At 38.6% G+C, this 24,447-nt stretch overlaps 1 protein-coding gene across 2 annotated transcripts in view; it reads left to right on the top strand.

Annotated features, from left to right (window-relative positions):
• WTIP (WT1 interacting protein) overlaps positions 1-23,185 on the top strand; it is a 30,503-nt gene extending 7,318 nt beyond the window's left edge. Inside the window, exons 3-9 of one of the 2 annotated variants that reach the window (XR_007950896.1) lie at positions 4,142-4,209; positions 4,516-4,578; positions 4,848-4,978; positions 7,525-7,576; positions 8,361-8,429; positions 9,866-10,093; positions 19,037-23,185. Coding sequence is in view for 1 of the 2 variants with exons in the window: in XM_051979720.1 (XP_051835680.1) it covers positions 4,142-4,209; positions 4,516-4,578; positions 4,848-4,978; positions 7,525-7,576; positions 8,361-8,429; positions 9,866-10,006 (524 nt within the window). In the remaining variant the exon portion in view is untranslated. Of the gene's footprint in view, positions 1-4,141; positions 4,210-4,515; positions 4,579-4,847; positions 4,979-7,524; positions 7,577-8,360; positions 8,430-9,865; positions 12,438-19,036 lie in introns of those variants that run through there. The other variant, XM_051979720.1, reaches the window with a different exon arrangement.
• The last annotated feature ends 1,262 nt before the right edge of the window (positions 23,186-24,447 follow it).

Raw genomic sequence — 24,447 nt, 5'->3', positions numbered from 1 at the left:
CAATGACTGGGGATCCATCAAAGAGGATTGGTGACAGCACTGGTAAGATAGACTCTAGTGGAGGAGACTCCCTACCTGTGGTATAGAAGAGCTGTAGAAACAACTCTACTCTTATCTTTTGTACTCCCCTTTCTTTGTATGTGCTTTCCTTCCTTTAGACCTCTAGCAATTTGGTAGAGAGGGAAAAGGATTTTATCCTATTCCTCTTATACTCACTCATTGGTGGCTTTCTGGAAGTCCAAGGGAATGAGAAAAGAGAGGACTCGAGGAAAGTTCTATAGGATCATTAGATAGCTCTCACAGAACATGGAAAGACTGCTGAGGAGGAGAGGTCTTTCACCAGAATCCGTCCTCCTTAATGTGCAGTCATCTGTGAAACAAGGATCTCCTGTTACCCTGCTACCAGTGAGGGTTAATTTGAGAGGGAGTAGGCTTTGCTGGCCATGCCACTTAAAGCAGCGTTAGGGTTGAGGTTTTTTCTGGGAAGCTAGGAGCCTGATGTCAAACATGAGGATGAGTATTGGGGTCATGAAGGAGTTGTTATATATTATTTGCTTTAAAAAAATTTGTATTGTTATATTTTATTTTTATGTCATTTACATTTCCCTTTATAATTGTTCAGCAAAATTAACCAATCTGTCAAAGGAATTTAAACTTCTCATCCCTTTCAAAGCAGATAGGAGAGGCCCCTTCATATATCTTTTCTTTGGGTCTAAGCTTGGTCACTATAATTTCATAGTATTTGGTTTTAATTATTTTGATGTTCATTCCATTAATTTTGTTGTAGCCACTATGGATATTATTTTCCTGGTTCTGTTTACTTCTCTTTGCATCAGTTCTTATATCTTCCCATGTTTTGCTATTTTCATATTCATTCTTACAGTACATTGATATTCCATTATATGAATATATCTCAATTTTTTTGTCATTCTCCAATGCATGTAATTTGCTTTTAATGTAAATTTAATTGTTATGAATTAATTTAACATTGTTAAAAAAAGCCCATCCTATGTACTTCCAAGTTGGTGGATTTAAAGATGTTGTTCCTGAGGGTGTATCTTAGTTCAGTCATGGCCAACTTTCAAAGAGATTGAGAGCTCTCCCTCTTTGTCCACTTTATTATTCTCCATCCTGTCACTGCTTTTAGGATCCATTGGTTTTTGATTTATGACTATCCTGAGCACATTGCCTACGTTGACAAACCAAACTTGGGAAGCCAACTACCCATGTAGAGGGTGCATTTCTGGGCTTGGCCTATGTTGGGTAAATCAGCTTCCAGCTCTCTTCTAGAAGTAAAGCTTAGTCAGGAACTAACATCTCACAATAAATAATGAATAAAATAAATCAAAGTTTGATGTTTTAGCCATTGGGGGTTCCACTGGGGATAATTAAGAGTGAATGGTAATTATTTCTACCGCTTGAGGGGAAGGATTATGGTGAATGTGTGAATAAGCCCTGCTGCCTTGCATCTCTCCTAGGGCTATTGTGACAATTCATTTGCTCCTTCATCAAATAGTTCTCCTTTCTCTCCCTCTCCAAATAGCTTATTTGTAATTAAAACAAAACAAAAACAAAAAACAACATTATTATATCCCAAAAATCCTTTGTCCACAATAGAATACTTCTTTCTAACAAAAGTGCATGGTTAAGCAAACCGTATCAACACATTTGGTCTGTTTAATAATAGGTGATTCATTCTGTACCTATTGTCCATAATCTCTTTTCTGAGAAAAGCTTGAAATGCTTTCTTGATAGTCCTTTGTAGTCATGCCTGGCTACTGCTTTGATTAGAATTCTGATGTTTTTCTTGTGTTGTTTTCTATACATTTTTTAAATGGAGTCATTGTATTATTGTCTTGACTCTCCTTCATTCTGCTTCCATCATACAAGTTTCTTGAGTTCATCTGAATTCATCTTTTTTGTCATTACTTATGTCACAAGTGTTATTCTATTACAGGCATTTGATGTAACTTTCAAATAAACACTTTTTAAGCTCCAACTGGGTGTAAGGTGTTAGGAGACACGCAAAATTAAATTAAGACAATTCCTATTCTGATAATCTTGTATCTAATAGGAGGATGACACACATAGAATATAATATTGTATATTATTACTGTAGTAGAGGATTGAAAAACAAAGTGTTTCCTAAAATTGAAGGAGGAATATTCAGCTAGAAGAAACCATTTATCTGGAGTGTGGAATTTATATATGATAATAATATGAGATAAGACTGGAAGGTAGTATAGTATCAGATTGTGGAAGACCTTGAATGGTAGGCAAAGGGAATTAAAACTCTACAGTTGGCAAGTAGGCAACTACTGAAAGTTTTTGAGTAGAGGAATGACATGAATCTATTTCTGTAAGAAGTAATAGGAGGATTGAGTTGGAGTTATAGAATGTAAGGATAGCATTCAGAAGTTATTGAAATTGTAAAGATAGAAGGTAATGAGGATCTCTTCTAATTTTTTTTTAAAGAATAGCTTTTTATTTTCAAAATACATTCAAAGATAATTTTCAACATTCACTCTTGCAAAACCTTGTTTCAAATTTTTTCTCCCTCCCTTTCCCCCAATCCTTCTCCCCTAGACAACAGGCAATCCAATATCAGTTAAACATGTACAATTCTTCTAAACATATTTTCATATCTATCGTGCTGCACAAGAAAAATCACATCAAAAAGGAAAAAAATGAGAAAGGGAAAAAAAAGCAAACAAACAACAACAAAAAGATGAAAAACTATATTGTGGTCTACACTCCATCCCCACAGTCCTTTCTCTGGATGCAGATGGCTCTCTCCATCACAAGCCTATTGGACTTGACCTAAATCCCCTCATTGTTGAAAAGAGTCAGTCCATCAGAATTGATCATCATATAATCTTGTTGCTGTGTATAATGTTCTCTTTCTCCTCACTTCACTTAATATCAGTTCATGTCAGTCTCTCCAGGCCTTTCAGAAATTATCCTGTTGATTTTTTTTTTTATTAAAAGTTTTTATTTTTCAAAACATATGCATAGATAATTCTGCAACATTAGCCCTTGCAAAGCCTTGTACTCCAGCTGATCATTTCTTATAGAATAATAATAGTCCATAATATTCATATACCATAACTTATTCAGCCATTCTCCAAGTGATGGGTATCCACTCAGTTTCCAATTCTTTGCCCCCATAAAAAGGACTGCAACAAATATTTTTGCATATATGGGTCCTTTTCATGAGGGCCTGTTCTAAGCAGACAATGGATAAAGATAGAATAAAGAGGAGGGGACACAGGCGAGAGATGTTGTAGAGGTAGAATTAGATATGACCTAGTAATGAAATGTAAGAAGTGAGGGAAAGGAAGAGTCAAACTTAACCCTAAATTCTCAACAGCCTGGAGAATTCAACTAGAGATTTGAATCTTTCCAAGTTGACATTGATTCACTTATAATTTTTCTCTTTTTGAATTCAAGCAGTTGTGTATCCCTTTAACTGTACTCTCATTTAGCTCATATCTGTGGGTCAGTTCTGTTTGTCCTCTACTAGTATCTCAAATTTAGCTTGCCAAAAACCAAACTATGATTAGAATCATTGGGTTTGTGTCTTCAGAATTTTTTTTTTATGAAAGCATTTCATCCCTCTTGGGCTCATTTCTCTTACAGAATTTTGTGGATTCTAAATTTTTTTCTCTGAAATCTTTGCTTTCCCTTCTCCTCAAATGTACAGATCGAATTATTCCCAAGTTTCCTCTCCTAAATGATGAATTCTGTGATGAAGCCACTACCTCCCAGAGTTCTCATCATTTCTACATCAGCAACTACTTTTTTCTATTGAGCAATTCCCTTCAATGTTTCCTTCGCTTTAAAAGGATGAGTGATGCAGAGCAAGTCAGAAATCTGTTAGTTTCTCATCTTTGATGAAGGGATAGCTCAGGCAAATGTCTAGGTAATTTAAGTTTCTCATTTGTTTCAAATGGAACAAAAGTCAAAGATGATTCAGCAGTACAGGGATTGTGGGTAACCTTGATCAAATCAATTTTGGAAGAAGATGAAGGTGTTTAGCTCTTTCTTCTTGCTTATTATCTTTGAGGAAGGAATAGAGGTTATTGTGGTCTTTGCTATAACCTTGATAACTGCTTCCTTGCTTCCCCTGTCTCCTTCATAGGGAGAAGACTCCGGGGAAAGGCCTTCTACAATGTGGCTGGGAAAGTCTACTGTGAGGAGGACTTCCTGGTGAGTTAGGCCTTTGATTATCTGTCCTCTGTGAGGCTGATGGCGGGGGGAATGCTGATGGAAGTAGAAATGGGGGAGGATGAGTCCTGGATGGGCTGGCTTTTTTTACCCCTCATTTGAGATTAGACATAATAATGATTTCCCTTCCAGATAAGAAAGGGGCATTTAGGATAGCCAGCTTCCTTTCCTACTGTCATGACTAGAGCCTGGTCATCCCTTGGAGGGATTATATTGAGAGGACAGGAGGGGATCCTTGGCAATGGCTGGTAACATGACTGGTTATAGGTTCTGTGTCCTCACTCTCAGTACTCAGGGTTTCAGCAGACGGCCGACAAGTGCTTTGTGTGCGGACACCTCATCATGGAGATGGTAAGAAAATCTACCTCATCTTTGCTTAAGACCCTGGATCCCCTCCTTCAGGGCCCTCCAGAACTTCTCTCAGAAGTTTCCTGTATTTGTTGTATGACTTCCAAGGCTCCACTGAAGCCTGTTCCTGGGCAGGGGTGTGGGCACCTCCTGAAAGGTGCAGGTCCTTCTATTGTAACTTTGGCTGTCTCTGTGTTTCTGAACGTATGTCTGTTTCTTGCCTTCCACCTCCCTCTCTGTGTTGTCTCTTTCTCTGTCTCTTCTGCCTCCAGATTCTTCAGGCCCTTGGGAAGTCCTACCACCCCGGCTGTTTCCGATGTGTTGTATGTAATGAGTGCTTGGATGGCGTCCCTTTCACCGTGGATGTCGAGAACAATATTTACTGTGTCAAAGATTATCACACGTGAGTGATTTAAAGGCTGTGGGGCCAAGAGCCTCGTGTGATACTGTGGCATGTGTGAGCCTGTGTGGCAGTTGTGTGTGAGCCTGGTCCCAAGGCGTGTGGCCCTATTGTATCCTAGGCTCATAGGAAAGAACATTAGCGCTCATCTGATCCAACCCCTGATCCAACCCCCTCATTTTACAGATGGAGAAGGCTAAGGTCACCCTAGAAGTAAGTGGCTGAGCTCAGATTTGTGTCCCCACTCTGATTCAGAACCCAGTGCTCTAGCCCCTGCCCAAGGCCTTTCCCCACTGTGAGACTGTGATGTGGCCTTGTGCTGGCCTGTGTGTCAGCCTCATTCTCCTGCCTCTTTGTTTGTCCCCACTGGCTTCCCTGTCATCATCTCTGATTCTGTGACTCCATTTCTCAGACTGGAGTGTTAAAGGTTTTACCTTCTTGTCCTAGATAGGATCATAATAACAATATCAATTAGAACTCATCCTTAAAGTGTTTTACAGTTTACAAAGCACTTTTATTGCAATAGACTTTTGTAATAGTTTCTGTGCTTCAAATCATTTAATGATGCTGACACTGAGGCTCAGCTGGTCCCAGTGATGTGCCCAGCTAGGGTCACCCAGCTGGTAAGGACCTGCTGATTCCTTTCTGAGTCTGAGGTTGTTGTAATGCCTTTACACTGTGGGTGGCCATTGGATACCTTTCCTTTCTTGTGCTGAAGCCTGAGCTTGTTTTTCTTTTTTGTCTCCTTAGGGTTGTTTTCTTAGATGAGTTACTGTTGTGTCCAGACTGAGGCAGGCCATGTAGGGCATATCCTGGGAAAATCCCATATCTCCTCAGAATGAGAAGAGACGGGTAGACATTGTCTGATCTTAGACCACGGATCACAGATCAGATGCAGATTCATACAGAGGGGTCTTCTGGGGATCCTAAGCCATGGAGTCAGAATCCTTGGGTTGGAAGGATTCTTACTGTTTTCTAATCAAACTGATAACTGGCTGGAATCCCTATACAATGCCTAATTCAAGTTATTAAGCATTTAACAAACATTTACTATGTATAAGGCACCATGATAGGTATGGAGGACTCATTAAGATGGAAATGAAAGACAGCCTCCTTTCTCAAGAAGTTTACATTCTGCTGGGAGGTATAGCATTTTTAAACTGATAAATAAATACAAGATAATTGGAGACTAATGGCCATTCAGCCTCTCTCTGCTGGATAGACTGCCGTGATAGGGAACTGCTCAACCTACTAGGACAGTTCATTTGACTTTTAAATAACCCTAATAATCATTATAAGTTTTTCCTCACAAAGAAAAGAAAACAGATTCTCTTCAATGTGTGTATCCACTGTTTCTATTTCTGAGCCCTGAGGCCAAGCAGAACAATCTAATTCTCATTCGATGGCCTTTCAGATGTTTGAAGGTAGCTGTTGTCCCTTCCAGGTCTACTCTTCTGCAGGCTGAATATCTAGGTTCTTTCTTAGATTTTTTATAGCAAGGTTTTCTTTTGTCCTGGTGTCTCCCTAAGGATCCATGATAGTTACCAGTATCTGTAGCTAGAGTCTGTTGGCCTTGGAATGGTGAAAGTTTGGGCTTGTATCAGGACCCTGTGTGATTGGGGCAAGCCACTGAGTCTTAATTTCTCCATCTTATAGATGGAGACTATAATATCTGTAGTGTCTCACAGGACCAGATTCTACCCTCATATGGCATAACTTTTCTTGCCATCCTGGTTGTTCTCTTGGAAACATACTCCAGATTGTCAGTTCTTTCTAAAATATATTCCTCAGAACTAAAGAATATACTGTTTGGTCTAATCAGGATAGAGTATGGTAGTAGCATCCCCTCTCTTACTCTGAACACCAGTATTTCTTTTCTGTGTCATTAAAAGTAATTTTCCTGTTTGACCTAGCACCTCTTTTACATTATTTTAAGATCTTATATTTAAACATTGTATTATAGTTTTATTTGGCACATATTTTTTTCTTGTCTCTTGCAACATGTAATAAGTGATTAGTTAATTTACTGATAGATATTTCCATGGTGATGGGACTTCTCTCCAGCTTCCGTATGCTTTTGTATATGTTTATTAGTATGATGGGGATCGCCTTTCTTTTCTCCACCTATCCTTTATATATGTGTATTTGTTAGGTGGAGCTCTTTATCCATATGTTCTGTATAAGTCAAGATTTAGAAATAAGAAAAGTGGTATACAAGTAGAAGTAAAAGACTGAAATAAAAAACCTGTCAAGAGACTAGGATTGAACCGAGAACCAAAAAGTGAATGAAAGGGCTCAAGTGTTTGGTGGTGGTGGTGGTGACAGTGAGTGTGGCAGGGAGAGTGAGTAAGTGATGGGAAGAAAAATCAGGGAGGTTGATTATATAACTGTGCATGCTACTGATGAAGGATGCCATGGGAAGAAGGAGCCAGGCTGGTGGCTCCATTTGAGGTACTTGACTCTAGGAAGATACCTTTGAGTTGCTGACATATGATTCCTTAGCTTCTGACTCCCATTCCTATAACTCTCTTTTTTTTTTTACCCTTCAGGGTTTTTGCACCTAAATGTGCCTCATGTACCCGACCCATCCTTCCTGCGAAGGTAGGTATATATGATAGCCTTGTGGAATCATAGGTACTTTGATTCCACTGGGTTCACTTAGGGCAGGATCTTTGTCAGACAGTGATTGGGGATGGGTAGTGAGATATGGGGTTAGGAATCTGTCTAAAATATTTCAAGGATGAACTCAAAACTTTTAGAAGAGTAAGTACACTTTCTCTCCATGTACATGTAAGTTGTTTTCATTTGTTTTCAAAGAAGACTAATGATATTACCCAAGTGCATGTACTCAGTCTAGCTATATAAGTACATGTTGTCGTTCATCCTTAGTTTTTGAAGGGGACCGGTGATATCATAGGTGATATCTTGTCTTGCTCATGAATTGATTTTAAATGTAGCAGTCTCATTCTTTCTGAATCGTTGAAGCCTAATGGTAGGACAAAAGTCAAGACAACTGGCCCAAAGTGCTTTGCGTATGGTATCTTCGATGACTGACCAAGTCTAAGCACTCCGTAACACTTGCTGTTGGGCTTCTTTCATGGCCGCTGGAACAAATTGTTCTCTTCCTCCCATTCCTTCAGGGAAAGTATTCTCATGCTTGAGGTACACATCCCCCTAACTTAGTGAGAGGTTTGAGATCTGTCAGTTATCCTCAGCACGGTTTAACTCATCTGCTGAGGGAGAGCTAGCATCTGTGGTGGGAGGGCTTGCTCAACCTTTTTCAGGGCTGCTTATTCTTGTCTCTGCAGAACTACTGAAGAAGCACAAATAGGTTTCTCTGTGTAAGCATGCACACATGTTTATGACTTTGTATCTTTTTCATCAGGGCTGTGAAGAGACTATTCGGGTGGTATCAATGGATAGAGATTATCATGTGGAATGCTATCATTGTGAGGTGTGTCCAGGGGATTTTGTGGGGTTTGGGGGAGGGACCTTATCATTTACTATCAGTTCCCATTTTTTTTTTTGAAGCATTCAGGTAATAATTTTTTTTTATTATTATAGCTTTTTATTTACAAATTATATGCATGGGCAATTTTACAGTATTGACAATTGCCAAACCTTTTTTTCCAATTTTTCCCCTCCTTCCTCCCACCCCTTCCTTCTTATGACAGGTTGACCAATACATGTTAAATATGTTAAAATATAAATTAAATACAGTATAAGTATATATGTCCAAACAGTTATTTTGTTGTACAAAAAAGAGTCAGACTTTGAAATACTATTAGCCTGTGAAGGAAATCAAAAATGCAGGCGGACAAAAATAGAGTGATTGGGAATTCTATGTAATGGTTCATAATCATCTCCCAGAGTTCTTTCGCTGGGTGTAGCTGGTTCAGTTCATTACTGCTCTGTTGGAACTGATTTGGTTCATCTCATTGCTGAGGAGGGCCACGTCCATCAGAGTTGATCATCATACAGTATCGTTGTTGAAGTATATAATGATCTCCTGGCCCTGCTCATTTCACTCAGCATCAGTTCATGTAAGTCTCTCTAGGCCTTTCTGAAATCATCCTGTTGGTCATTTCTTACCAAACAATAATATTCCACAATATTCCTAGACCACAATTTATTCAGCCATTCTCCAATTGATGGGCATCTACTCAGTTTCCAGTTTCTGACCACTACAAAGAGACCTGCCACAAACATTTTGGCACATACAGGTCCCTTTCCCTTCTTTAGTATCTCTTTGGGGTATAAGCCCAGTAGAAACACTGCTGGATCAAAGGGTATGCACAGTTTAATAACTTTTTGAGCATAGTTCCAAATTGCTCTCCAGAATGGCTGGATGTGTTCACAGTTCCACCAACAATGTATCACTGTCCCTGTTTTCCCACATCCCCTCCAACATTCCTCATTATCTTTCCCTGCCATTCTAGTGACAGGTGTGTAGTGGTATTTCAGAGTTGTCTTAATTTGCATTTCTCTGATTAATAATGACTTGGAGCATCTTTTCATATGGCTAGAAATAGTTTCAATTTCTTCATCTGAGAATTGTCTGTTCATATCCTTTGACCATTTATCAATTGGAGAATGGTATGATTTTTTATAAATTAGAGTCAATTCTCTATATATTTTGGAAATGAGGCCTTTATCCGATCAGTTCTCATTCTCAATGTGTCTCAGGAGAGTAGATTCAAGAACAAAATGGGGATTGAGCTTACAGTGGGAAGTGGTCTCAGTATAGGGATGTAGATGGACCTTTGGAGGTTCCCAGCGAATCCTTCCCATTCAGAATGCTAACCCTTTTGTTGCGTACCGGACTGGCTGTGAAGGAGGCTGATGGTTATGGGTGCTGATTGTATTGCACTGGTATACTTCATTCCACAGGATTGTGGGCTCCGTCTGAATGATCAAGAAGGCCGCCGCTGCTATCCCCTGGAAGGCCACCTGCTGTGTCGAAGCTGCCACATGGGACGCCTGTCTACCCCAGCCCTGACCAACTATACTATGCATATGACGGAGCTCTGAAGGACTCCCTGATGGATCAGAGCTCAGGCCCAGGATTAGGGGAGTTTTTTCAGTTCCTTAACCAGGTGCTTCATTGGACAAAGTGAGGTGAGGGTCTCTTCCCTACCTGCCATTCAGGAGGGTTTCTGGACTAGAGGAGAGCCTTTGCACTGGTCCCTTCAGACATATATGGCCCTCTTCTTTTCAGGCTTTTACATTCTGACAGATAGCTGTAGAATGGAACCATTTTTATACAAATTTCTTCATGCTGGGGCTGGGCTGGGCCCTATCCCCCCTTGCCATGAATTAATTTATGCCACTTTTTCCTTTTGATTCTAGAGTGGCAGCCTTGGAGCCTTATTTCCACAGTTTCTTGAATCAGCAAGCCTTGGGCTCTAAGCACATGGGATTGCTGAAAATGGGGATGACCTGGGTCCTGTGGAGCCTCAGTCAGTGCACCTCTTGTCATCTAGGATGTGTTCCATAATCCCTGCAGGGGTTTTGAGCTCTCAGCTTGTTTCTGTCTTCAAGTTTGGGTGGTCCCTTTGCCTTCTTTCCCAAACCAACATTCTATTCTCAGGGATCCCAGAACCAACCTGGTTTGGTAGAAGATTATTGAAAGTGGAGGTCAGATAGATTGGATGGAAAGGATGCCTGCATTCTGAAAGGGGGCAGATTGGAAATTGGACATATCCTAGTCTTGGTATAAACCATTCTCCTAAAGCCATCTCCTTTGGGATGCCCAGTGGACCATGTCGATTGCTCCCCAGTGGTGGTTCTGGATTGCTGTGCTTTCAAGACCCATTGTCTCTGAGCTTTTCTCCCTTATTCTGATGGAGATTGAAATTGTAATTGTCTCTGTGCCTGCCCACAGCCTAGTGATTATAAGGGCAGAGACCTCTAGGCCCTGGATGGTTAGAACCAGGCTCCATAGATCAGAATGAGGTGCTTCTGGGGATTATGCCTTTACATGTTATAGTACATTGCCCAAGGCAGTAGTGCTATATCTGGATCCAGAAAGGTTGGAGCCTTTGTCTTTAGGTGCCCTCCTGGCCTCTCTTGGCTTTGTCCCCACCATTAGCCAGAATATGGAGGAGAGATGGAGTGTGCAAGACCAGGAAACAGTGTGTCTGGATGGGTTAAGAAGCATGGAATGCCGCAGAATTTTGGGGGATTGTGGTGGGTTTGTATATCTTCTGAAGGAGGGCAGCATGTTTCATTAGGATGAGTATTGTGAGTAGTGGTTAAAGTATAACTGTGTTTGCATGTGGCTGGAGAGGGTGAAGTGTTAACATGTTGTTCAAAGCATGTCTGATTAGAATGAATGTTGTGTGTTTGGGACAAATAACATGCTTATGTGTAGGTGGGAAGGGTGGTGTTCCTGTGTGTGCTGGCAGAACAAAAAAGCCGCTGTTATTTGCCTATGTCCTTTCCTGGGTTTCCTTTTAACTACCACATACTATTCAGTTTAGACAGTACAGAGGGTTAGTTAAGGGAGAGAGAAGGGGCATCAGGTGGGAATCTTAGAGACTAGATGGATCCTTCATGGACTTTGTGCTAATGAGTGTGGAAAGTGTCAAGTACATGTTTTTGGGAGGTGATAAGAGAGGTGGTCCAGTGGTAGATTCCTCGTTTGCTACAAGCTGGGAGTTCCTCCCTTATTACTTTGCTTTGTCAACATCCCTTGTCACATTTCCTCACCATTTTTTTTTTGGCCCCAACCTGAGATACCTGAAGTCCAGAGTGCCTGGCTGTGATGGTGTCAGTGGCTAAGGTTGTGTGTGCGAATGGTAGTGTGTCCTGATGCATGTATGTGATTGTGCCAGTGATTGTGATTGTGTGTGTGTATGTATGAATTAGGGACTGACGGGCACAGCTTTCTGAAGGGAATTTAGCCATCAGAACTCCTTGAGAAGAAGGATTTTGAGGGAGGTTAAAGAAGTGGGTCACACATAAAACCCTGTTTCCTTGTGCTGCAAGAGAAATGTTTTTTACAACTTCATTGTATAGCTGATGCCAAGGTAAAGGCCATAATTTGACTTAAATTAAGTTTTTTCTTTTGAGAATATTTTCATTTTCTTTAAAAGAATATAGTTTTCTTCCAAGAACTTGGACCAAGATTGTTTCTGAAACTTTGTAGGAAATCCTTTACATGCCCAGTTTGTATATCATGGAGCTGGTTTGTGCAGGGCCCACAATCCAGTTAAACTATTTTTATATGAATTCTTTTGTAACTTCCAAATGTGCTTTTGCTCCTCTGAGGCTTCAGAACACAGAGGAATGGGGGAAAGGAGTGGGGTACTTTTATTTCTGTATCCACTTCTTCGGCCTTAAGGAAATGGAACTTTTGGGGAAAAACAGATTTATTTATTTATGTAAAAGATTTGCTCATCCTTTTCTTAAGTTATCACTGGGATTTTGTTCTGTCTAATAAACATGTTTTGTAGCTGTTTCTTGTGGTATTAGGGGTGGGAGATGCTGTGTGATGGGATAGAAAGTCTTTCACCCTTCTAGTCTGAGACTTCAACTTATTCAGTGACCTCAAGGTTCATGAAAGATTTTGTATTCTTTGTAAACTTTCTGTTTTACCTAAAATATACTGTTTGGTATGGGAACTCCAGATCATTTGGCCCCAGAGGCCAATCTTTATAATGTTTTATATGCTGGTCAATCTTCAAGACAGATGTTGGATTTGGCTCTGTTTCCCTCCATTGAGAGAGAGAGGGTAGGGATGGAAGAATTATTTTCGGCTTAGTAACTTTGGTAGCATGCCCTGGGAATCAGGAGGCCTCTAACAGAAACCTCAAGAGTTGTCAGAGGCCAGAAAAAAACAGGATCTGTATGTGGTCTGCTTCTAGTCACTCAGATCATTTTATATGTAGCTCACTTTTCCCCATCTGTGGCTTCCCTGATTTGCTGGGTTTAATACATTCTATTTTGGAAGTAAGTATACCTAAGTCAGCTTGAGTCTCTATATCAGGTAGGGATTCAAGCTAATACAGTAGCCTAAATGTATATGTTTTGAAAGTAAAATACTTTCTTGGAATGAAAACAATTGCTAGTGGAATAGAGGAAACATTGCTCATCTCAGACTTTTAAGTTTCCTTTACCATGCAGCATCCATCTTTTCTTTTTAGACTGCTTGCATTTGATAATCTTATTAAAACCAAAGTCAATTTATCAACTCCTTCAAATTATTTTTCAGTCAGCAAAAAGGGTTTTCATTGGTTCCTTCCTGAATCCTTTTTCCAGATGACTTTCCCCCTTTCTCACAAATCACTTTGCCATTAGAATTCAGGTCTCCTAATGAAATTCCTCTTACATTTAGGCAACAAGTTTCTTGGGAAAAGCGAAATCCTGGGAACTTTTCCTAGAGAATAATTCCAAGTCTTAGGGCATTCTGGGAGATGTGGTCAAAACACATTTCCATGTCCCAATTACATATGTGATACGGATTGTGTTCATCTGAGGAGTAACCCATGTAACAATTTGTGTACTGGAATAGCAGCTAACATAGACTCTTGTGCTGCTTTATTTACTTGGTCCTTCTCTAGACTTATTACTTTATTAATTGCCCATACAGTATGTGATATCAAAATTTCCTACCAAGTGTTGCTAAATTCATGCCACAATGAACTGATTTCAAGAAAATCTCTTTGGTACATGTGCAAAAAATTTTCCTTACTACAAACTCTTACATTTTTGAGGACTGAAGCAGTTAAAAGTCTTACTGATGGAGTTCACAATTTAGAAAAAAGTAAATTATTGTTCAGAATTATTTTTTGAAAATAGAAATATTCAAGACTAACACTCAGGATTTCTTGTTTCAGCCTGTACTCCTCTTAAACACCTTCTCCCCTCTCCTCCTCCCCCCACTCAAATCAGGGAAACCACGGATTGGGTAAAAAGTGAATTACATATAAAATGATCTGAGTGACTAGAAGCAAATCACATACAGATCCTGTTTTCTTCTGGCCTCTGACAACTCTTGAGGTTTCTGTAAGTCAGAACACAATCAGTATTTAATGTTGTGCAGGTTACTGGAGAGAGAAGAAATTAGAAAAGTGAAAGACCCAATACTCTCCCTGGAACATCTGTTGAATTGATTTTCAAAACTCAAAAAAGAAGAAAAGGGGAGGGGGTGGGGAGAAAGAGAGAGAGAGAGAGAGAGAGAGAAAGAGAGAGAGAGAGAGAGAGAGAGAGTGTGAGTGTGTGTGTGTGTGTGTGTGTGTGTGTGTGTGTGTGTGTGTGTGTGTTCAACCCTGGATTAATCTCATTTCAAGAGAATGTAGGGGAAATGTGGGCCCAAGAAGCTAACATACAAAGCTTTCTGCAGCCTGCCCCCAAGTCAGGCAGGGAGCCTCAGTAAGACTCCTCATGTCTGTTTCCTGTTGCTTAAGATGGTGAATAAGAAGGGCAAAAGAATAGGAAATATGAACCTTGGGAATCTGGATGCCTGTACACAGATCTTGCTGCTTCTTGGTGCCTTAATGATCGGTTTCTCCTAGAAGAATTTCTAAGGTGCTCTTTGTCCATTCTACTTAATTTATGGTGGACATTGATAAACACAATTTTAGGTATTTATAAGCATGTCCTTAGGGTGAGTCTCAAGATGGATCTCAAAATCAGAAATGAACCTTGGATTGAGTTGCCTTATCAGTACAGACTTATCTTTCCTGATAAACTGATCCCCCCTACCAAAGGATATACCAAGCATAGCCACAGTTAACAAGATACCTCTTGCAGGATAATACGGACACCAAATTTTCATTTTTCTTGTTGGCATTTGGCATTGAATTGAAGTCTATGGTCCCAGACAACTCTGATTTAGGCTTAGAAATTTCTGCTCAGTCTCATTTTCTGTGCCCCGCAAACCCATTTTGAAACCTGTCAAAAAATTTCCCTCAAAATTGAACGACCAACTTTCAGGTACTGTGTGATGGCTAAGGCTTTTAAGCCCATTTAACTCCCAAAATGTTTGCTTACAAATGAAATGGAATGAGAACCAAAGCTAAACTAAAAAAGCAAGATTATTGCCCTCTACCTCATTGGTCCACACTCCTGCTTTTATTAAATATATGTGAACAACAAAAACTACTTGGCTTTTGAGTTGTATGTCTGACTATATATTCTCCATGTTCCCCATTTCTAGACAATGATAAATCAAAAAATTATAAACATTTTGCTTTGAAAGGAAGAGTTCTTGCAGATGTTCAGATATTGAAGTTTATCATCATTATTCTTCTTCTAGACTTGTGATCTCTTTTCTAATCTTTGATCTATTACCCCTTTCTGTCAAGATGGATTATAATATAACATGGCAATTTTATTTTTTTTTTCCTTAATCTTTACCTATATGCTTTCACATCATGGATCCCTTCTCTGGTGCCTAGATTTCCTTAGATTAATATGCTTAATTGTTAATGCTTTTCCATTCTCACCCTTTTACTAACGGTGTTTCTTTTAACAAAAGGTCTCTTTCAGATTCCATATCCCAGACATAGGTCCCCTCCTACTCTCAGATAGCCCAATCATCTCAGATAACATCTATTTTAAAAATGAATTTTATTTATTTTCAGGTCTGTATTCTCCTTCCTGCCCTTCCTCCTCAGTTATGAAAGCACCAAAACCAAATCCTGTTATAAATATAATTCCTGCATTGGCCACGTAAAGAAAAAATTTCCTTCTGCTTCAAATAACATCTTAACCTGCTTTCTACATCCTAAATTTTGAAGTCCTTGCAGCAGTGACCCAGATCAGAGACACAACAAACAGTGGCCTTAGTTGCAGTACTAGCTTCAGCAATCAAGTAATATTTACCAAAATACATAAAAATACAATAGAATATAGATAATGTTAATATATGGTTTTTTAAAGTCAATATGTGATCCATAGGGACCCTTAAGTATGATTTAATGGCCTCTTGTATTTGAGTTTGACAGCACTGATGTACGATAATGCCTCTGTTCCCTAGACTTTCAGTTTTTAAGCCCATGACTTGACATATCCTCCTAGAATCTTTCTGGTTCTATCACTTGTGCCCATGTGAATAAACAGAATGAGTAATGTTCATTTGGTTTGACAGGTTTTTGAGATGTTCTGAGTTAGACCCTAATAAGAACGGTTCAAATGTGAGTGGATAAAGTGCCAGGCCTGGAGTTAGGGAAGTTCCTTGTGAGTTCAAATCTGGCCTCAGGCACTTAACTAGTTGTGTGACCCTAGACAAGTCTCTTAACTCTGCCTTAGTTTCCTCAACTAAAATGAATTGGAGAAGGAAATGGCAAACCGCTGGTATTTTTGCTAAGAAGATCCTGAAACAGGGTCACAAAGAGTGACTAAAATAATTGAAAAACAGAGTCCTAAAAATAACCCAGGAAGATAACATATTTCTTATTATCAGTTTATCAGGGAACTGTCTCTGTCCCCACTTGTAGCAGTCTACAGCTGGTGCCTCCTGACCTCTGATTTCTCATCTAATGGCACCTCTAAGATCCATATCGTCATCCCTTGGTAGAAAAACATCTGCTTCCTTCTAGGAAGGAGAAGGGTTCAACACTTTTCTCTTTGGGAAGAAATTTGTGTTTGTTGCTTAATCCTCACAAACATTTATTAATACTCCAAATGTACAGTGGTCCTTTTTTACCCTGTCACATGTTTTTCTACTCTTGAGCTTCCTGAAATAGTTCAGGATTCTCCTGTGCTATTTCTGATTCTTCTTTGTTTTCACATGGAAGCCTTTTAAAGACTATTCTAGACTAGAGCTGTTGAGTGATATTGGAACAGAATGAAATATAATTGGAAAATATTTAACAAAATAAAAATTGAATACAACTTAGATTATATGATGGTTTCCTGTGATGTCCTTCATCTCTGAGATCCTGAAATTTCTTGATTCTGTATTCTTCAAGTGCAGCTACATGCAGACACTACACTAAACACAGTGTAAGTACCTCCCTTATTGAGCTGCCCTGGGTCTTCAGCTCTGGACTCTTTCCTATCCTATTTCATTAGCATTTTCTAACCTTGTTAACACATTGACAGCCATACCCAACTTCCTTTCTGATCTTATTACCTCTCTTCTACCTCCTCCCCCTGCTTTTTTTGGTTGTTGAGAAAGTTAGGGTTAAGTGACTTGTGCAGGATCACACAGCTAAAAAATAAATTTGAATTCAGGTCCTCTTGCCTCCAAGACTGGGCTCTATTCACTGTGCCATGTAGCTTCTTTGTCTTAGTACCTTTTACTTTGTCTTACCTGCTTGTCTTATCATTCCCCCTTCTATTACTCCTCTTCTTACTTGACCCCTCCTTCAAATTGAGTCTTTTTCAAGAGCATCAGTTCTAGAGTCAGGAAGACCTGAGTTCAAATTCAATTTCAGAAGTCACCTAACTTTACCTCATTGCCTTCTCCAAACAAAAACAAACCAGTTGAGTCTTTTTCCTTTTCCTACTCCTTGGGTTCTTCTGTTTAAATTTTCCTCCCTGAATTCTTCACCTCTAGTCCCCTTTTTCAGTTTTATTATTCAGCTTGAATTATCATCCTTAAATCCTTTCAAATTTTCTCTGCCTCTAAATGACCCTTAAAATTCCAACTTCTTTAGTTCAAGTTCTTCCATGTTCCCTTCTCACACCAAAAAATGTGCATTAGCAGGGACAACTGTGACATTTCCTCATTTTTCTATCCTCTGATCCCTGGGCTCCATCTAGAACAGTGATGCTAACTCATATTGAAACAGATGCATATTGACTTAGAAAATCACAAATAAACATAATTTGTGTTGTATTGCATTTTTATTTATTTTGTCAAACATTTACAAATTATATTTTAGTTTGGCTCCACCATCAGATATTACCTTTACTCTAGAGTAGTCCTTGAGTTCTGCAGGCACTTATACTTTGATTACTGTTCTCTGACTTAGTTTCTTCAACTTTAATAAAAAGTCAGAAAATTTTTTTCTCTCTCCTGTAGTAGGGTATTGAGGAATTTCACATAGCTGCTACTGACTATCCATCATTTACAAATTTAAGTGTAAGTTCAGGGTGTTGTATCTTCAAGAAGCATATGACTTTTTTTTTTTTTTAATTTTTAACTTTTTTGAGACTGGGGTATTTCCAACCTGCCCAGGTTGATAGTATTCATACAGTGCAGCAACTAAGTTATGTTTTAAAATTTTTTTAAAAATTTGCTTTTTAAAAAAAATATGCTTTACTTAATATTTTATGTACCTTTAAAGAGTAGTTTTTTAAAATCACATTTAATAGGTGCCTCCCCAAACTAGATAGCTCTCCCTAGCCCCTAAATGTCATCCATATGCAGCTTAACTCTGGAGTCATGGATGAGAATTCATTCAATGTGAAGATATTTTAGATGATTAACTAATCTGGTTGCTTTGCCTTTATTCTATTTCTTGGGAATTTCTAATGCTGACTAAATTCACTTCACCTTTTACTAATAGAAAAGGCAAGGGGCATGCCCTGAAATATCAAAATAGATTGGATAATAAAGCAATAGAAAAAAAAAATCTCAGTATCTGTTCCCAAATGAGTAGAATCTTATCTTTGAGTCCTATCATAGTAGCTTACAGGAAGAGCTGCTTATATTTTTAAAATGGTGATATATGATATGGTTCCTCATTTGGCCAAACTGAAGTTTGGCTAACTTCTCTACACATTTGAATCTGCTTTTGTGGCCCCTCCACAGTTCACATGTCTTGTCTCCTTATTTCCTGGGTTCTCACGCACACATTAGAACTTCTCAGTGGCTAGACCTTACCATTTCAGTGTCAGAGGCCCATGTTGTGATCCTGGATTCCTGGCAGAGAACCTTTTGACTTTCATCTTCCCAAGAGTTTCTGGTACCCCTGTGATCTAGTCATCCAGTACTTAGCTATATCGTGGGAATTGAAGCCTTAGGAATCTCAGGCAATCCCAACCTTAAGGGTTCACAGGAAATGTAGTCTCATTGTATGTGCTTATGGTGGTATAACGGTAATTAATAGAAACATAAACAATGAGATCTTATATGTCCACTCTCTTTTCTGCCATGTGATGTAGCATTCTTGGAACCTGTTGAAGAACTATGTGGAAGTCTCTAACAGCAAAGTGTTTGGAGGATGTGCCCCCAGACAGACTTGGCTCCAGCAAGAAAATTGCTAAGAGCAAATCCACATCTCCAAAGGGAGTGTCAGCTTGTGAAACATGAAGAGACATGGACTTGGTTTGCTGAAGTATTGAAGAACTATAAATTGTCCTCTTGAAGATGTGCCCAGTGAAGGTTGGAGGACCTGTAAGAATGGAGGTTCTGAGGGTACAGTGGGGAAGGCAGTGTTCCTTTACCTCTGCTGGATTTTATCAAACTGACTGGTGATGCTAAGGGCTAGAAATCGAGCCAGCAGGGGTAGGGTTACCTTCTGGGCTTATTCTAGGAGTCTGAGCTTGCAAGGATAAAGGAATCTCCGGATCTCAGAATTTCTAAGCATCACAGAAGCTATTTAGGCCAAACCATACCTGAAGAAGAATCTTCAATACAATATAACAGTAATTCAGTCTTTGCTTTCTCAAACTCTTGGAAAAATGGAAGTCAAAAGGTTTGATACTCAGAATCCATAGTCACATGGAGAGACAGTGTGGGCCTGTGCTACTGAAATGGTAAGGTCTAGCAACTGAGGCATTCCAAAAGGTGCCTGAGGACCCAGGAGTAAGGAGGGAAGATGTGAACTGTGGAGGAGCTGCAGAGACTGGCTGGCCATATGAGCAGGATCCAAATGTTGGTTAAAGAAGCTAGCCAAATATCAGTTTGGCTCCTCTCTGGAGGAAAGTCACCACTCCCAGAGTAAGCCCTTGTGGATTGCTCTGTGCCAAGAAATTTTTCCTTGCAGGCGACCTAAATTTGTCTCTGGGACTTCCACCCATTGTTTCTGACTCAGTTCTCTAGGGACAAGTGGAACAAATCGAATCCCTTTTTGACACACAAAGGTTATTGCTTACACTGAGTTTATTTAATATGTATCTGTCAACTTGAGCCCTATGTGTATGTGTGTAATGTTTTTTTGTGCTGCACACATGCTTGAAAACAGCCATCATGTCCTCACTGAATCTTTTCTACAGATTAAACATTTGCACCTCCTTTTATTCATGCTCAAATGGCACAATCCTAAAATCCTTCACCTATTTGCCCTTTTTTGCATATCTGTTGGGCCCATCTGAAATGTGATATTCAGAAATGGACACAATACTGATGTGGTCTGGTCAGGGCAGAGTCTAATGGTATAATCAACTTCCTAGGGCTGGATTTTATGACTTTCTTTTTTTGTTTTCTAGTAAATTTGTTTTTAATATATATTGCTTTGTGAATCATGTTGGGAGAGAAAAATCAGAGCAAAAGGGAAAAACCATGGGAGAGATGAAAAGAAAATCTATAAAAAAGAAGTGAACATAGCATGTATTGATTTACATTCAGTGTCCTTAGTTATTTTTCTAGATGCAGATGGCATTTTCTGTCCAAAGTCTATTGGGATTGCTTTGAATCACTGAGAAGAACCAAGCCTTTCTTACTTGATCATTGCACATTCTTCTTGTTACTGTGTATAATGTATTTCTGGTTCTGCTTGTTTCATTCAGCAGCAGTTCATGTAAATCTTTCCAGGCCTTTTTAAAATCAGCTTGTTCATCATTTTTTATAGAACAATAATATTCCATAACCTTCATTAAAGTTGCTCAGCCATTCCCCAATTGATGGGCACCTACTCATTTTCCAATTCTTTGCTATCACAAAAAGAGCTGCTATAAACATTTTTGCACATGTGGATCCTTTCCCCTCCTTTATGATTTCCTTGGGATACAGACCCAGTAATGGCACTGCTGGGTTAAAGAGTATGCACAGTTTTACAGTCCTTTGGACATAGTTCCAAATTACTCTCCAGAATGGTTGGATCATTTATGACTCTCTTACGGTGATTTGTGACTGTTAATTTTCTTTGCTGTGGTATATCAATGTTGACTCATATTCAATCTACTAAAACCTTATTAATTTTTTTTTTAAAGAAAAATGTTATCTTGCCATTCCTCAGATACTGTGACTTTGGGCAAGGCACTTAAACTTTCTTAGTCTCAGTTTCATTATCTATATGTTTGTTGTCCTTTCATTTCAGTTGTGGCTGATTAGAATGGTTTTCCATTTCCTTCTCTAGCCCATTTTATAGATGAGGGAACTGAGGCAAAGAGGTTTAAATGACTTGTCCGGGGTCATGCAGCTAGGAAGTGTTTGAGGTTGGATTTGAACTTGGGTCAGCATTCTATCCACTGTGGCACCTTGCTGCCCTACCATCTATATAATAGAGATATATATGATAGGGTTAATAATAACTACCTCTCAGCATTGAAGATCAATGTGATAATACTTGCAAAGTACTTTGTAAACTTTATAGCAGTATGTCTATGTACATATGTATATAAAATATAAATGTTAAAAATATAAAATATTATTCCTCTCTTAACTTTTATCTGAGAATTGATTTTTTTTGAACCCATGTAACTTAATACATTTATTGCTATTAAATTTTAAATTATGGAATTTCATTCAAGATGAATTTGAATTTGTCATTCAATATATTAGCTATTCCTCCCAGTTTATCTCCTCACTTGCAAATTTAATAAGAATACATATATTTATTTATTTATTTTTAGCGGGGAAGGCATTTGCCCAGGATTACATAGCTAATAAGTGTTTGATGTCAGATTTGAATTGTAGGCCCTTCTGACTCTATACATTGTACCATCTAGTTATATATTTATCAAAGTAACTGATAAAAATATTAAACATTAGAAGGTCAAAGATAGTTCCTTGGAGTACTCTACTGGAGATGTCCTATGAAAATGGCATTAAAATATTAACCAATATCTTTTGAGCACCATAATTCAATGCCATCTTTCTGATTCTCTCTTTCCCTTTTCTACCTTACTCTGTACTGCATTATTCTGTCCTATCCTGCCCTGTTCTATCTGTCCTATCCTTTACTGCATTATATATATTGTGCTGTACTATACAATTTCATACCATACTCATTAATATATCTCCATACCCACAAAAATAGGATGAGGGACATCAAATGACAAAAGTTATGTAATTTATATTCATAGCCTAATCTATAGTCTAGGAATCCTTGGGACTTGTTTACTCTCTTGGACTCCAATCATATGCCTTACAGAAGCTCATTTATCCTGCAGAGAGTGGCTGATATGCTGGCATCTAACTGGGTAAGTGAATGGGTAAGAGGAGTAGGGAAGTATTTGGGAGGGGGAGGGTGTATTATTTTTAATCCTTCAGTACCCCTATTGTTAGGACAGCACACCTGTTATTGAGGCCGAGGGTAGGTGATATGCTCAGCATCATACGGCTAAGTAAGTATCTGAGGCCAGATTTGAATTCCAGAAGATGAGTCCTAAATAAATGGCTATATGGGTGTTTTTCAGTGGAATTGACTGTTATGTATCAGCTGCCTCTTTCAGGAGTCGTTTGCCTCTTTACGACATATTCACTCTGTCCTCCAGGTTCCCTCTGTAACGAGGAATGAATGCACCTCATCCATCCATTCCCAATCTGAATTGTCTCAGCTAGAGATTTTCCACACCAATCTCTGACTTTGTTCTCCATTACCACTAGGTGGCGGGCCTCACATAGAAATGATACAGAAGCATTCTCTTGACTCATCTGCCAGGAGCCATAAGTTTAAAAGGGAAGTTTCGCTGAAAAAAGGAAGCCTGCTAGGTCATCCCTAGGACTAAATGGGACACATACCCAAGGGCATAATTACTTGTAGCAAAGACCTATTTCTTAATTCTTGTAAACAAAGTTACACTCATAATCAAGTTACATAAATATCACAGGCAAGACAAAGGACATTTTGTTGAAGAAATACTGATTAAACAATTACTTGGTGTATACAGAGTATTTTGCACTTGCAGTTTGATAAGCTGTATTCTCTGGCAGTACTCTTCCTAGACAAAAAAGTCTCCCCTAGGTCCTAAGCCTTCAAGGAACTCTGCATTTTCAACATTCCCCATTTGTCATAGGCACAAAAAATTTTCGTGTAAAAATGAAGCATGCAGACTATAGCAAATAATTATGAATGATCTGCACAACCAAATGAATATTATTTGTAGGGGATGCATTGTATCAATCAATAAACATGTATTAAGAACCTACTCTGTGCTAGACTCTGTGCTAAGCACTGGGGATACAAAAAGATAAAAGATTACCAATTATCTCTCTCTTTTTTTTTTATATACCATGTTAGTCCATACATTTATTATTATTTTTTAAATTTTATTTGAATAAAGAGAGTAAGTAAAAAAACAAAAAACAAAAGCAATAGAAAAAATTTTTTCATGTGATAAGCAGAACATCAAGGAGGACTCAGAATATATGACAACAAATACCAATTTTAAAAAGTATATATATTAGAAGAAATTATATTCACGAGTGTCCATCTTTTCTTTACTTCCTTGTAAATTGTTCTTTTGTTCTCAGCTGCACACATTATTTAAGTTATTCTTTTTTCCTCCTTTCATTCCCCTTCCCTACTACCAAGCAGGCTATAGTTAAGTTTATGTTTATATATATTTACGTAGATATGTACAAACACACACACACACACACACACACACACACATACACACACATATATATACACACACTGACACACACATTTCTCCCTTTCATCCTAACCCTCAAGCAAGCTAGTTAAGAAAAGATATATTTATGTATACATATGTAGAAATATACATGTATATCTACATTCATACATATACATACCCCAGATACACACGTTTTTCCTATCCCTGCTGACTCATTAAATTCTGTTTTATAACTTGCATTGCTATTACTTAACCTCTTCCCACCAGTGATCTCTCCCTTGTCTTCTTCCCTAGCCTTTGCTTCTGCATCCACCTATCCCTCCTTGCTTATTACTTTATAAATTTTGAAGAGTGCTATACTCTTCATGGTACATATATAATGTTGCCTATTGAATCATCCTGATATGAGTAAGTTTTCAAAACTGTAAGCCCTTCTCCCCCCCAATGCTTCTGTGTCTATTCTTCCTCTGCACCTCATTTGTATAACCTGATTACTATTCTTACCTTTACTTTGCCATTTTTTCTTTTGAGCTTATCCTATTACAGATATAAATCTTAAATATAAAATATACATTTCCCTTGTTAAAAAAAAAACAACAACCCATAAACAATTTGTCATTGTTTCAACAGTTGTCTGTGTTGAGTTCCTTAAAATTGCTCTTTGATATGGGCTTTCATATGTTAAACTTGCTGTTAAGTTTGGGTTTAGTTGATAGAAAGTCCTGAAAATCTTCAAGTTCATTGAATGGATGCTGGATATAATATTTTTGGCCTCAGGCCTATTTCTTTTGCTTGTCTGTAGATAGCATTCCAAGACCTATCATTTTTTA

The sequence above is a fragment of the Antechinus flavipes genome, chromosome 2, assembly GCF_016432865.1.
Source record: "Antechinus flavipes isolate AdamAnt ecotype Samford, QLD, Australia chromosome 2, AdamAnt_v2, whole genome shotgun sequence".
In the NCBI taxonomy this organism is placed as follows: domain Eukaryota; kingdom Metazoa; phylum Chordata; class Mammalia; order Dasyuromorphia; family Dasyuridae; genus Antechinus; species Antechinus flavipes.
Note: the sequence above shows the minus strand (reverse complement) of the source record. Positions and strands in the feature narration are given on the sequence as shown.